Below are 13,518 nucleotides of genomic sequence, written 5' to 3' on the forward strand. Positions count from 1 at the left end.
AGCCTACCGGAGCCACGGCGCACTGAAAAGCAGTTTCTAATAGCCTACACATATTCACTTGCTTCAGGAAGTGTTTCACTTCAATCTTTAAGAATTAAAAAAAAAAATTCCCCTTAGAAAGGCTCATTTAGCCTCAGTTTCATGTGCTTTAAGGTACTCAATAGCGAGCTGACATGAAATCTAAAAAGAATGGAGATTGTCATGTGGAGGAATGGAGGGAGGAAGAGAGACCAAGCGAAGAGTTTTTAAAAACTGAATGCGTTGGGGCGCCTGGGTGGCTCAGTCCTTAAGCATCTGCCTTCAGCTCAGGGCGTGATCCCAGAGTCCTGGTATATAGCCCCACATCAGGCTCCTCTGCTGGGAGCCTGCTTCTTCCTCTCCCACTCCCCCTGCTTGTGTTCCCTCTCTCACTGGTTGTCTCTCTCTCTGTCAAATAAATAATAAAAAAATAAAATAAAAAGAAAAGAAAAGAAAAGAAAAGAAAGCTGAAGAACCTAAAAAAACAAACAAACAAAAAAAACTGAATGTGTAAATAAAAAGGAACTTTTCACCAGAACAAGCTGGCTTATGCTCATTTTGATACCGCCCACCTCCCACCTCTACTGCCAACACTCCTGTGTGCTCTGAGCCTGCCCTCTGTAACAGCCACAGGCAACTTCGATCGCCCTCCTCCTGACAGGACTTAATGCTTTAAGTTCTTCTTTTGCCTTCTTCCTCGAATTAATTTTGGTCTAGAACAGTAACAACAACAATACAAGTATTCGACGTTCTCTGTGAGTGAGGCATTGTTTTAAGCACATCCTAGACATCATCTCACTTATTCCTTACTGGAGAGAGAGGCTGTAGTCATTCCCATTGTACAGATGAGGAAACAAGGTGTAAGAGAACTTAAGTAACGTACCAGAGATCATAGAGCTAGCAAATGGTGGAGAAGGTCTACTGGCTTTTGTTTCTGAACTCTTAACTACAAAAAGAATGATGTTTTCATATTTAGCTTAAAATCCCAAACCGAAAGGGGTCAAATAAACTGTACTGAAGTAGAAAAAGAAAAAAAAACAAAAAGAAACTGTTCATCTCTCACACAATTTAGGGAGAAAAAATTCCTGGGTTAACAGGTGGATCTTAAATCAAGGTTAGCTGCTACATAGACGTCAAAAATTTGAAACAAACTAAAGGCACAGCCTCTATATCTAACAATAAGATTTATGTATTTAATTTCTGGTACAGCTCTCAGAAAGTTAAACCATAATCCAAGCATAGGTTATATAGTAAGAATACCTTCTCAAATGAGAACAAAAGATTAATTGGTGAAGTTTGGGGAAAAAAATTTAATTTTGTTCCAGAGACCAGAATAATTATTCAGGGACCAGTGTATCTCTTTCTTTACAAAGCATAAATTACAGAGGTTAGGTAATAAACCACTTTAATTGTGGTGCACATATGCAATAAGATTATTTAAACCATTACTATCAGAATATTAGAATGTGTGTGTTTCTGTGTATGTAGATATGAAATTAATAAAATGTTAGCCTTGCCTTTGCTGAAAGCACTTCATCTTCAGATATATTTTCTCTTTACCCAAAATAGAAGAACTGACCTTTTTAAAAAGTATCGGGACTCCTCAGTGGCTCGGTCAGTTAAGTGTCCCACTCTTGATTTCAGCTCACAGTCATGAGATTGAGCCCCAACGCTGGGCTTCACGAGGGGCATGGAGCCTACTTAAGATTCTCTCTCTCCCTCTCTCCCTGTGCCCCTACCCCCACCTCTAAAAAAAAAAAAAAAAAAAAGTATCTACCACTAGTCTGGTATTACCTAAGTCTCACTGGACCCACTCCCTGAAAGCCAGTTTGAATCCCAGCACAGTTACTTATTTCCTGGGTGAGATCTTAGGGTAAACTTTTGACATCTCTGCCCTTTAAAGTCTTATTACTCGTAAAACAGGAATATTAATCTCCCAGCCTGCCAGAACTGAGCAAGACGATGTATATAGCTAACTTCCTAAAAATAAATAAAAATAGATAAATAAACACCAATAATTATATTAATGCGGATCCCCGACTGATATCTTGATACCGGTCTTCATTAATCCTCCAAGTCGAAAGTAGTTATGATCATGATCCAAATATACAATAATCCAAGGTCAAAAAAAAAAAAAACAAAAAAAAAAACCCCAGTCAAGCAGTTTGCCCAGACATCTGTCTCTTCAGGCTTAAAGTAGGACATGGTGCTTAACACAGTGGCTCCTAACCCTTCCATGTGCTGTAGTAGTAGTCTACAAAGGTCATGCACGTGATCCCATTCCTCCAAACAGCAACTGAAAGAGTGATACCACGCTCGTAAAAATTGGAGAAGTTTGCATTAAGCTTCCTGAAATGACCTTGTAATAAGAGTTTTCCTTCACTCTGAACTAAACGTAAATGGTTTATTTTCTTGTACATATGGTATTCCGGTTTCAATGTTTCTATTATTAGAATTCCCGTCTGAAACATTCGTCAAGGCTAGCTGATTAAGCTCTTAAATAAAGCTGAATTACTTAATTATGACATTTACATTTTTTTTTGCATTTTTCAATTTTTTATCCCAAGAAAGTATTTCCCGCTTGATTTATAAAATTGTACTCCCAGTAAACTCATATGCAAAAATTAAAGCTATTTTAAAATTTAAAAAAATATATCTTCTCTTCAAACAGAATTTCCAAAAGACCGTGCCTGGGACTCTGAAGGCAAATTCCAAAATTGAGTTGTAGACCAGCCTTGCCCAATAGAAACCATACTGGAATAAGTGTTTCCTCTCACAATTATTTGAACTCATTTGCATGCAGACATGTTTGAAGCAAATCACGTGTCTTTCAATACCTGCCTTATATTGGTCATTCACAGAGCCATCACAGACAGGTACCTCTATGTGAATAAGAAAAAGATGGATTAAATTTCTCTTTTAAGGACTGTGTGTCAGGGCACAGCTGACAAGCTGATGGGAAATCAGTCCCCACGCTGTCCTATTTCAGCCACAATCTACCCTTACACAGCAACCCTGGTCACACAATGTTTAAATGTAACCCTTTCTGGAGCTGGCCTTTGTCTCCAAAACAACACAACACCTAAGGCTGCCTTCTCAGCCTGTATCAGTGAAGCAAAAGACTTTTTTTTTTTTTCTTCCTGACTTAGTAAAGGGAATAACTCTTTGGAAGTTCTCCTGTAGAGATGCAGGGATTTTACTCCAGTAATCCTCATAAACTCTTTCATCCAGAAAAGTTGAGTATTAACATTCATTCCATAGGCATGAAAGAATATTACCTAGTTTCTGTCAAGGAGTCTTAATGAGGTACAGGAAAAACTTTCAAGATTTACCAGCTGGTTTTGTTTTCTTGACATGAAATTTCTTGGCATGATTTTTCATTTTAAACAGAAAGAAATGTAGGGGGTAAAGGGGCAAGGGTTCTCTACCATTAACTTTATAAAAACAATTTTTCAGGGCAATGGCAAAACTTAGGTAAATACTCTTCCTAAATTTTTTTAGAAGTTTCCTTTTTCTTTCGTAAGTTCATAACTAAACCTTTACAACTACTCTAAAAACTTTTGCTGTTAAGAAAATAAATCAATGTGGAACAATCCACTGATTATTATAAAAGCCTCTGACAATGCTTATAATAAATGGTATTAAATCATATAGGCCAAATCACTTTGAAACGATGATGTAAATCAAGAACTCAGGGTGAGCCCTTAGAGAAATAACTAGAATTTGTTTGAGTTGCTCTATCTTTTGGCTAACCAAACATTTCAAAATCATCGTTATGACTTCTTTCAAACTCTACTGCTTACAACTACAAATATATCTTTAGGCAACAGTAGGTTTTATTGGATGAGCCTTACAACTTTCTTTTGAACATCCATTTTTCAACTTACTACATGCTTTTTTAAAAAAAAAATTGGAAAACATAGAAAAATAAAAAGGAAAAACCAAAAGTACCCGTTTCTATGGGAAAAAAAAAATGAGCCTCACTCCCTGGTTTTGGTAGAAGCGTTACAGCAAAATCAAACACCTGATAATACTATAAACGTGACTAGCCTTGTAAATACAGTAATAAAGAGTTAAAAACTTCCACCATCTATATTTAAAAGTCAGTCTTCTCTTGATAGACTTAACTAAGGAACATTTCCATGAAAACATCACTTTGTTTTGCGACCAACAACAAGCAATGACTCTGCTGAGTTCGGAGGGATATCTAATGTAAATTAATCCGCTGACCTTAAGCATGTCTCTGTTTGCATCAGGCAGGAGGATGACAAGAAGGTTCAAAGCCTGGAGTTGTTGCTTCCTGGTTGGAAGATCTGCAGACAGATTAAATAAATCTGAACTCTTTTTCTTTACCAAACATTTTTTTTTACTTCCTCTTTATCATTTTGTAAGAAAAAAAAGTTATTTGGCATAAACATCACTGTGAAATTTAAGACACAACAACTGAGCAGCAAGCATTCTTGAGAGCGTGTTTGAGAGAGATCAGGAGAAGCAGCTGCCGAGCTAGAGCTTTCTCTCGGAATGCTCACTTCCAACTGTGATCATATGACGAGCGGCCTTATGTTTGCAGACACACAACAGTGCTTTGGAAATAATTTTAACTTCTGCGTGATAATTATTCCCCAGTGAAGAGACACAGAAAGTTGGCCCTTCCACGGTATGGTGTCAGGGAGCGTCTGCAACAGTGAAGGTTGTTTCTTCACTGGTGAGTGGACAAATCACATGGTGAGAGTCCATCAATTCCAATGGGAAGACGTAAAACGGAGCCTGGAACACAGGAAGTGTTCTATAAATGTCTGTGGAATGAATCAGAACACCAACCAGCATATGGCTGAGTCTAAGAGGCACGTGATTATCATTGATAGTTATCATTTTTAGTGACCCTTGACCCATGGAAGTAATACTCATGGATATTTGGAGTCATTCTGGTATTTTGTTCTTCAGTAATCGATTTATCCTTGAATCCGTATCCAAATAAAGTATGCAAAATAGCATGACTTAACTATTATAAATATTTTAAAACTCAAGATCATTTCAGTCATGTCTCCCTTAGAAATTCTGAAGAAATGATATGAGATGACACATGGGAATCATCTCAATATTACATGCTTTAAGAATAGCCTGGAAAACAATGGAATATTACTCAGAATAGGCTGGACATGATGGAATATTATTCATAAAAAAAGAAATCTTGCCATTTACAACAACGTGAATGAAACTTGAGGGCATTATACCAAGTAAAATAAGACAAAGACAAATACCATATGATTTCACTTATATGTGGGATCTCAGAAAACAAACAACAAAACAAAACAAAAAATAAGTTCATAGATACAGAACAATTGGTAGAAGCTGGGGAGGGAGGGGAGTGGGCAAAATAGGTGAAGGGTGTCAAAAGGTACAAACTTCCAGTTATAAAATAGTTAAGTCATCGGGACATAATGTACAGCATGACAACTACAGCGAATACCAATATATCGCATATTTGGAAGTTGCTAAGAAAGTAATCTTAAAAGCTCTCATCACAAGAAAAAAGAATTCTGTGACTATGTGTGGTGATGGATGTTAACCAGACTTACTGAGATGATCACTTCACAATAGATACAAATATTGAACCATTCTGCTGCACATAATGTTGTAGGTCAATTATATCTCAATTAAAAAAAAAATTAGAGTAGCCCAGAACAGTCCTGGCGGCCCTTGTAGCTCACCATAATCACCAACAGTGGCACCCCTTCCCTCTCAAAGTGCCCCAGTTGGGAAGTTAAAGATACAGTCTTTACAATACGGTGATGGCATTTTTCTTCTTTTGATGGCCTCTAGACTAAAAGGAATAATTACAGCAGTGCATAAACCTTGTAAGATCTCTGTGCTCACTGGAAAAGAATCAAGAACTATTCGAGACCTTAATTTGGAGCTTGCCCAAGACCACAAAATGGCAAAGTAGCAGAAGTCCGTAGCCCTCCTCCAAGGAGACAGCCAGATAATTTGTTCCATGTTTCTGTGTGGCAATTTCAGAACTTAATTTCTCAGGAAATAATCACAGACTCTGCCCCATCTCCTTGTGCGTTTATGATAACTGTTAATCCACAGCTTCGCCAGTAAGTGTTGCTTTTAACACTTGGTAAGAAAAATGTATCAGATCTTACGTGACTCATTCTATTATGAAAGAAATGTGAAGTTCCAGGTTTTAACAAGAAAATATGTTGTACGGCTTAATGGGCATACAATTAATCTGTACCTGACGAGAACATTCTGTCATCCATTTACTCAGAGACGTGTATTTATAAAGGAAAAGGACAACAATGTAGGGCATGTGAGCTGTCGCTGACAGAGAGTCAATACGTCCCTCCGAATATATCCGGTTATATTCTTTGCAAGGCAAAGTGTCATTAAAACAATTAGTATGGATGGCACAGCACCAGGGCTGCCTCAACGAGAGATGGCACTTACGCTGGACGGCTTGAAAGGCTCTGAGATACTCCACACTGAGCAGCGGCTGGGGCAGCTCCCGGATGAACAGCTTCAGCAGGCTGGCCGCATCGTGCTGTTTGACGCTTTCCCAATTAAAAGTCCCTTCATAAAACTTTGCTTCCAGTTCTTGGCAAAGATTCTGAAAGGCAGAAGAAGGAGGAAAAAAAAAAAAAAAAAGCTACAAGTGCACTTTTTTTTTTTTCCTGCTGAGAGTGTGATACACTTCCCACTTTCTGAGAGATTCTACTCTTTAGAAAAGAATCTGAAAGTACTAAAGGCAACTCTTCTCTGTCACTCAGAAAAATACTACTTGGCCACGGGTACTTCGCCAGTGACAAATTATAGCCAAGGCCACAGACTTGAAAAACTGGTATACATATTTTCCTGAATCCGCAGCAGACCTTAAGCAGTAAAGGTTTAATCGTGAAAAGATGAGTTAAAATCGACATTCCATGTGGGGGTTTTACTTCAGTTGCTATGATTTCTCGTTCGATTTTAAAAATCATCTTTTAAAAAGTGTGTTTTAAATTATTCAGAAGTACATTACATAACACAATACATAATCCATCTCTAGGCCTAAAGCAGGAGGCTACCTCTGATTAGTCACCTCTGGGAAAGGGAAAACCAAATTCCACAGCAAATGAGGCCTGAAAATACATCAATACCCCTGACTCAGGTGCATGAGCCCTAAGTGGCACAGCCGTCCTGCCACCAGCTGCAGAGAACAGGGTGAGTCCAGGCAGAATTAGAAATACCTAGTTTGTTTACCTCGAGGACTCTATGAGATTTGCCAGACAAATTATTAGTAATCAATTTAGTTTCATAATTACTATTTTCCACAGGCCTTTTCATTGTGGCATAAATCCTATTAGGTTAGAAATCCTTCCAAGTTTCTGTCAGTTCCTCCATTATTTTAAACTCTTCTCCCAAAGAATGTTCTTCGTTTTTCTCGTGAGGTGAATTTATTACACTTTCTCTTCCCCTATACAACTCCATCCTCTCCTCCAGTTATTTCTGTAATTGGTAAAATACATAAAGGTGAGCCTAGAAATGGGGGTAAGGGAGAGAGAGGTAAAGGGAGAGAGGAATGAAATAAGGGAGAAGGGGGAGAAAGGGAAGGAGGAGTGAGGAAGACAGAGAAAGAGGAGAGGGAGAAGGAGAAAGGGAGAGAGGGAAGGAGGGGGGAAAAGAAGGAGGGAGAAAAAAGGAGGGGGATGGAGGGGGGAAGGAAAGAGAAGAGTACAAAGAATTTGGTGGGGCAGGGGAGAAAGACAACCAAAAATTTTGCATATTATCTTTAAATTATTTATAATGGACCAGCTGCTGCATAATATGGATGTGACAACAGGCCGGGTTGAAGAGTTGAGCCAACAGAATCCACTTAATTGACCTTCTTAGAAATTACATTTAGTTGAACTCATGCTTCTGCCAGCTATCCAGTCAAAAATGTAAAATACGCATTCTGTTCACCACTGCGTACTAAAGTAAACGTGTTTATGACTCTTAGGAGTTGGCCCTCACAGTCTGCTAATTAGTGCTGTGACCAGTGGACTGAGAAGAGGTATTCTTGCCCATGCGGGGAATATGAAGTCACGTGACCTGTTTCTGAGGGATTCGTTCTCTGTAAGAGAATTTGCCTCTCAACAGAACTTATCTCAGAATCACACACGATGCCCATGTTTGTGGGTAAAATCGCCCTAAATGTTAGCACATGGAGACAATGGCTGCTTATCAAACTTACACGGGCCCCAAAATGGTTTCAGGGACCTCTGTGAACCAGACACCAAACCCAGGGGACACAAGCTGAATGAAATTTGTCCGCAGGGTATATCAGGTTACTCAAATCCGATTAAACTGAGATCGCTCTATGCAGTAAGAGCCAAGTAGGCCGAAACTAGCATCCTACATCGAGGAACCTTATCAAAATAAGCAGGTGATGTAAACCATGTGATGTCTGAATAGTAATTGCCATCCTGGCAGCCCCACAGCCAGTCACAGGCAAAAAGCGTGTGCACCCACCAACAGTCACTTCTCCCTGATCCAGCTCTAAAAATGTCATATAGAATAAGTCTTAAGGAAATGGACAGAAAAGATCTCTTCGCTCTATTCTATTTTCGCATGGCTTTGCAAAGTCAGGAAGACAATAGATTGGATGTGGGCAATGATTTGTGCCACCTCTGTTGAAAGCTAAAGCTGAATTGAGAGGCTCGGGAGGCTGTTAATGGCTGCTGACTGAAAACTTTTCCTAGATACATTTTCCAGATAGAGCTACAATTCCAAGCATGAGGCCCCTGTAAAATGCAAATCCTCCGGGAGGCTTATGTATTATGCATCATCTGTAGGGTAATTCTACCTTTGCCATGCATTTACTGGATGCTTTATTCCCCAGAGCAGGGGCTGGGCAACAGGGAGAAAGGAGGAAGGTACACAGCGTCCCAAGATAGTGGGAACAAAATGCCAGCTTGCCGGGAAAGGGGGCAGGCGGAAGGGAGAAAGCGAAGTCTGGGAATCACCTTGCCTCTTTCACAAGCCAGACTCGGGCTACCCTGCGTCGGGTGAGACAGGAACTGCGAAAGTCAGTAAAGGAGTTGAGGCAGAGTGTCATTTTTGTCAGCTCCCATAGACTGGTGTATGGGGACTACGGTCACATCTCCTATTCTGCTCACCTGGTGGAGTTTATCATTCTTTTTTTTTTTTTTTAATCCAGTTGCTATTACCAATGCTGACTCCATCTATCACCAGTCTCCTACTAACGTTTTGACTCATAGTGTTCTCTTTCCATCAGAAGGATGGAACTACTCTTGGCTTTTGCTGGTTTACTTTTGTTCCTATTTTATGTTTGCACAGCAAAGAGATTAAAATCATTTGCTTCTCTATCTTAATGCTATTACAGCTAATACGGTGATTTTGAAGAAGAATCAAAACTTAGAAAAATCAGCAGAGACTCTAGAAAAACTGAATATACACTGTATGTTCAGAGGTTTTATCATTATGTTGTATCTACTTTACTAACAATGGGAAGAAGGGGTGGGGAGGACAAGTTAGCTTTTAAAATGCAAAAGCGTAATTAAACAATACAGTGTTAACAGGATTGGAACCCAGAGATTACCTTGATTCTAATAGCAGCTCCAGGTATTCTTAAAAGTCCTTCTGTTTCCAAACCTCCCTCTTCAATTCGAGAAATCAGCTGTGTGTAAACAGAAGAACAGTCTGACTTGGGTATTTGTAAAAGGTACCATTCCAAATTTAACATCTGCTTCACATATAAATAAATGCAAACTGATTACAATGACGTGTAAACTGGCTTTCACAGCGTTTTGAATGCTACTGCCCTAGCACTATCCTTTCAACCAGGGAGTCTCATAACTTGACTTCCCATTTAGAAAAAGTTGGGTTTTATTCTCCTTTGTTACAGCAGTGGAATCATTTCACACAACAGCTGCCATACTCCAAACAAACAGGGACTGGAGATGTTCACCGTGTAAAAGCAACTAAGACCATCGTGTCTTCTGCTTTTCCAGAAACATACATTCTGCAATCAAATAAATCTTATGAAATTCCAGTATTTGCACATTTACATCTCATTTTTAGTTTGTTTGAGAGACTTGTTTATGGTATGAAGGAAAAAAAAAACCTGTTTGCAAATATTCATTTTTAAGCTTTTCAGCTTTTAGTGGCAAACCAAGATAAAAAACAGTTGTTGTATAGGGTTTCTAAATCACCCCCTATACCCAAAGAATATACACAGATCTCTCTACCTCCAGAACCCCATTAAAATAACAAAGATTTTTTTTTAATAATGCAGAACGCACAAGAATGAGGCAAATGGAGAAAATACAATGACATATTGTCGGAAGCTAGGAAGATGATAAAAAAAAAGTGGTTAGTTTCTTGTCAGAGTGATCTTCCAATTGAAATATGTATTCCCTGGGCAGTACACAAAGGCTTTACAGGGGGTATTCTGCTATTTTTAGGAAATCAATTTCCGTGTCCTCAGGTTAAATATAAGGCAATTACTAGCATCTCATAGGTTTTCCTACTTACTACCTACCCGCATTCACCACAGCCTTCTACTTTACAAAAGACAGACCTACTCTTCACTCATCCCCAAACTTACTATAATCTCTCTGCACACCCTAAGGCATAAAATCTTCCAGAGTACCAAAGGATGTAAAATTTTATTTTGTTTTTTTCAGGGAAACCTCCTTTAATGATTTACCAAGACTCTATAAACTACAGAAAGCTTACCGTTTCTCCCTTGCTTATAAAAGTGTCTATTAGGAGCAGAGCAAGGTATCATAAAATGAGGTCTTTTGACCTTTGTCTAGATGCTCTGAAATCAGATATACTGTAGTGTGTAGACACTGGAAGATAGGCAATTTTTCTTTAATGACCTCATCTCTCCTATCCCTGGATTATAGCCAAAGAACGCACCAATCTTCAGGGAGTCAGGTAAGAATAAAGCAAAGAGTAGTCTCAAAATTCTCTTAAGGATTTATTATTAGCTAAGGAAAGAGCCATCTTTGTCCAGTCAAAGCAGTGCATGATTTTTAAAAATTCAACTGGAACGTTTGCCAAGACCACATTTTTCAAGTTACACTAGATAACAAACCCACGGCAAAAAACCTTACAGGAATTATTTTAGATTAGATGGGCATTACTCAATAAAGAATTTAAAACCAAACTTATCAAATAATACCTTGTAAAATTTATTCAATGTTGGAGCAATTTTCATTTTTATTTCATCTTATAAAATGTTTAAAATGTTCTGTTAGCAAAAAATATAATTCTATGCTAGCTGCTAGAGCAAATTAGTTTTTAGCAAGACTACATGCCTTTCATTTTCATCAAATACACAGGAAAAATGGATGATTTCTAAACAACTGAATGAGAGTAGGATCTGAATTTTTGTATTTAAGTTCTTTTTATTACTCTCTAATGTGGAATGCTAGCATTTAATAGAGATATGTATATATAATGCCTGAAAGAATGCCATGTGGTTTTTCATATTTCTCACTTTTAAAATAACTTTTTTAGTCACATTATATTGTATTACTAAAATATAAATGCTTTATAGCTCTCCCTTTATTTTCAAGACTTAAAAATGGAAAATAACTACATTGTTCTATATATTTTAATCATGCTTTTTAGTAATTTATCTTACAAGAGACATTGCATAATTTATCAGTAATGTCCACAGCATTTCCTAAGAGAGACCACATATTTACGTGAATTTATGAATTGAAAATGAAGTCAGCAGTTTTTGACACAAAGTATCTTTAATTTGGCTTTTTAGTCTGACAGTGAGAATAGAATTTACTAATTTGTCAGAATTTTTCTATAGATAAAAATTATTTCCCTTTTTCTAAGAATATAGTTTAAACGATGTACCTATGAGCAAAAACAAAACAAACAAGAAAACAACAGATACAATTCACAAGAAATTAGATAAGCTTTGCTAAAGCCCGTTTTTGGGTATCATTCTTAATAAATGAGTAAGTATAATTCTCTAAAAACTGGTAATAAGCCTTTTGTAAATCAGTGATTTCCAATTCTTTCCTTTGTACAAAATTGAGGAAATACCTAATTGAGGTGACGGTTGATAGAAAAAAAATTTTTCAATGCTAGATCACTGTGATTTTTTTTGCTTTTAATTCAGAGGGGATGTAAATAGATGAGTGTTATCTAATAGTAAACTCTTCATACTCTCCTCTATTTTTTGTGTGAACGAAAAAGTCTTTAAGGCTATTATCTAACAACTTCAAACTGGTTGGAAGCCCAAGTCTTCAGAATATTGAAGAGACCAGAAAGGTAAAATAACTACATAAATAAAACAATTTCAAGAGAAAATGACACAGGATTGCATGCAACCCTCAGCCTGCCTGATCAGGAGACGTCACTGAATATTTGTGGAGATCAAAACTTACTTTTCACTGATGTGATGGTGAATCTGATACAGTCGAACACGACACATCATTGGTTTTTTTGGCCAAACACCAGCCTAGATGTTGCTGTGAAGGTTTTTGTTGTTGTTGTTGTTTTGTTTTTGTTTTGTTTGTTTGTTTTTAGATGCAATTAACATTTAAATCAATACATTTTGGGATGCCTGGGTGGCTCAGTTGGTTAAGCGTCTGCCTTTGGCTCAGGTCATAATCCCAGGGTCCTGGGATCGAGTCCAGCAATGGGCTCCCTGCTTGGCTTGGCGGGGAGTCTGCTTCTCCCTCTGCTTGCCACCCCCCCACACTTGTGCACACGCTCTCTGGCAAACGAATAAAATTAAAATCAATCCATCAATCAGTACATTTTGAGTAAAGCAAATTACATAATGTGGGTAGGCTTCATCCAGTGGGTTTGCGCCTCAACAGCAAAAACTGAGGTTTCCCAAAGCAGCATCAATTCTGCCTCAAGACTGCAATACGGAAAGCCTATAGGAGTTTCCAACCTACAGATTTTGGACTCAACACTGCAACATCAACTCTTGCCCAAGTTTCCAGTCTCTGGACTGCTCTGTTGCAGCCCCCACAATTGCATAAGCCAATTCTTTAGAATAAATCTCTCTCTACAAACATGCGGCCATGAGCGTGCACACACACACATGTGCACACACACCCCTTATTGATTCTGTTTCTTTGGAGAACCCATATCCATTTGGAAAGGATGCTGCTGAGATCCTTGCCTTGCACAGTCAACTGTGGTGGTAACATGCACCTTTTACTTAAATGAATATGAATATATGACCCGCATTTGTCAGTACCTCCCGGCTCATCACAGGCACAGTTGACAACTATCCATACAGATACAAGTTCTATCGGCAGCGGCTGGCAGAGGCTGGTGAGTAGAACTAACTCAGCAGAACAAACTCCATCAGGAGACACAATGAGATACATGTTTGGATGTGATGGTGAGCATGAGAAATAATGGAATCAGAGGTGAGCAGATGAGACAGCTAACGACCGATTTGGAACAGCAGAAGCATCAGTGCCAAGTAGACTGAGCTTTAGTACCAAATAAGTTTGTTGAGCCAGT

General features: G+C 38.3%; 1 protein-coding gene across 6 annotated transcripts in view; it reads right to left on the reverse strand.

Moving 5' to 3' along the window:
- ARHGAP18 (Rho GTPase activating protein 18) overlaps positions 1-13,518 on the reverse strand; it is a 190,924-nt gene that overhangs the window by 20,523 nt on the left and 156,883 nt on the right. For all 6 annotated transcript variants that reach the window (XM_034669129.1, XM_034669124.1, XM_034669125.1 and 3 more), the window contains 3 exons: positions 9,602-9,679; positions 6,472-6,631; positions 4,249-4,331 (listed from right to left, as the gene is read on the reverse strand). In XM_034669129.1, the coding sequence (XP_034525020.1) occupies positions 4,249-4,331; positions 6,472-6,631; positions 9,602-9,679 (321 nt within the window). The remainder of the gene's footprint in view (positions 1-4,248; positions 4,332-6,471; positions 6,632-9,601; positions 9,680-13,518) is intronic.

This window comes from Ailuropoda melanoleuca, chromosome 10 (assembly GCF_002007445.2).
Source record: "Ailuropoda melanoleuca isolate Jingjing chromosome 10, ASM200744v2, whole genome shotgun sequence".
Classification (NCBI taxonomy): Eukaryota; Metazoa; Chordata; class Mammalia; order Carnivora; family Ursidae; genus Ailuropoda; species Ailuropoda melanoleuca.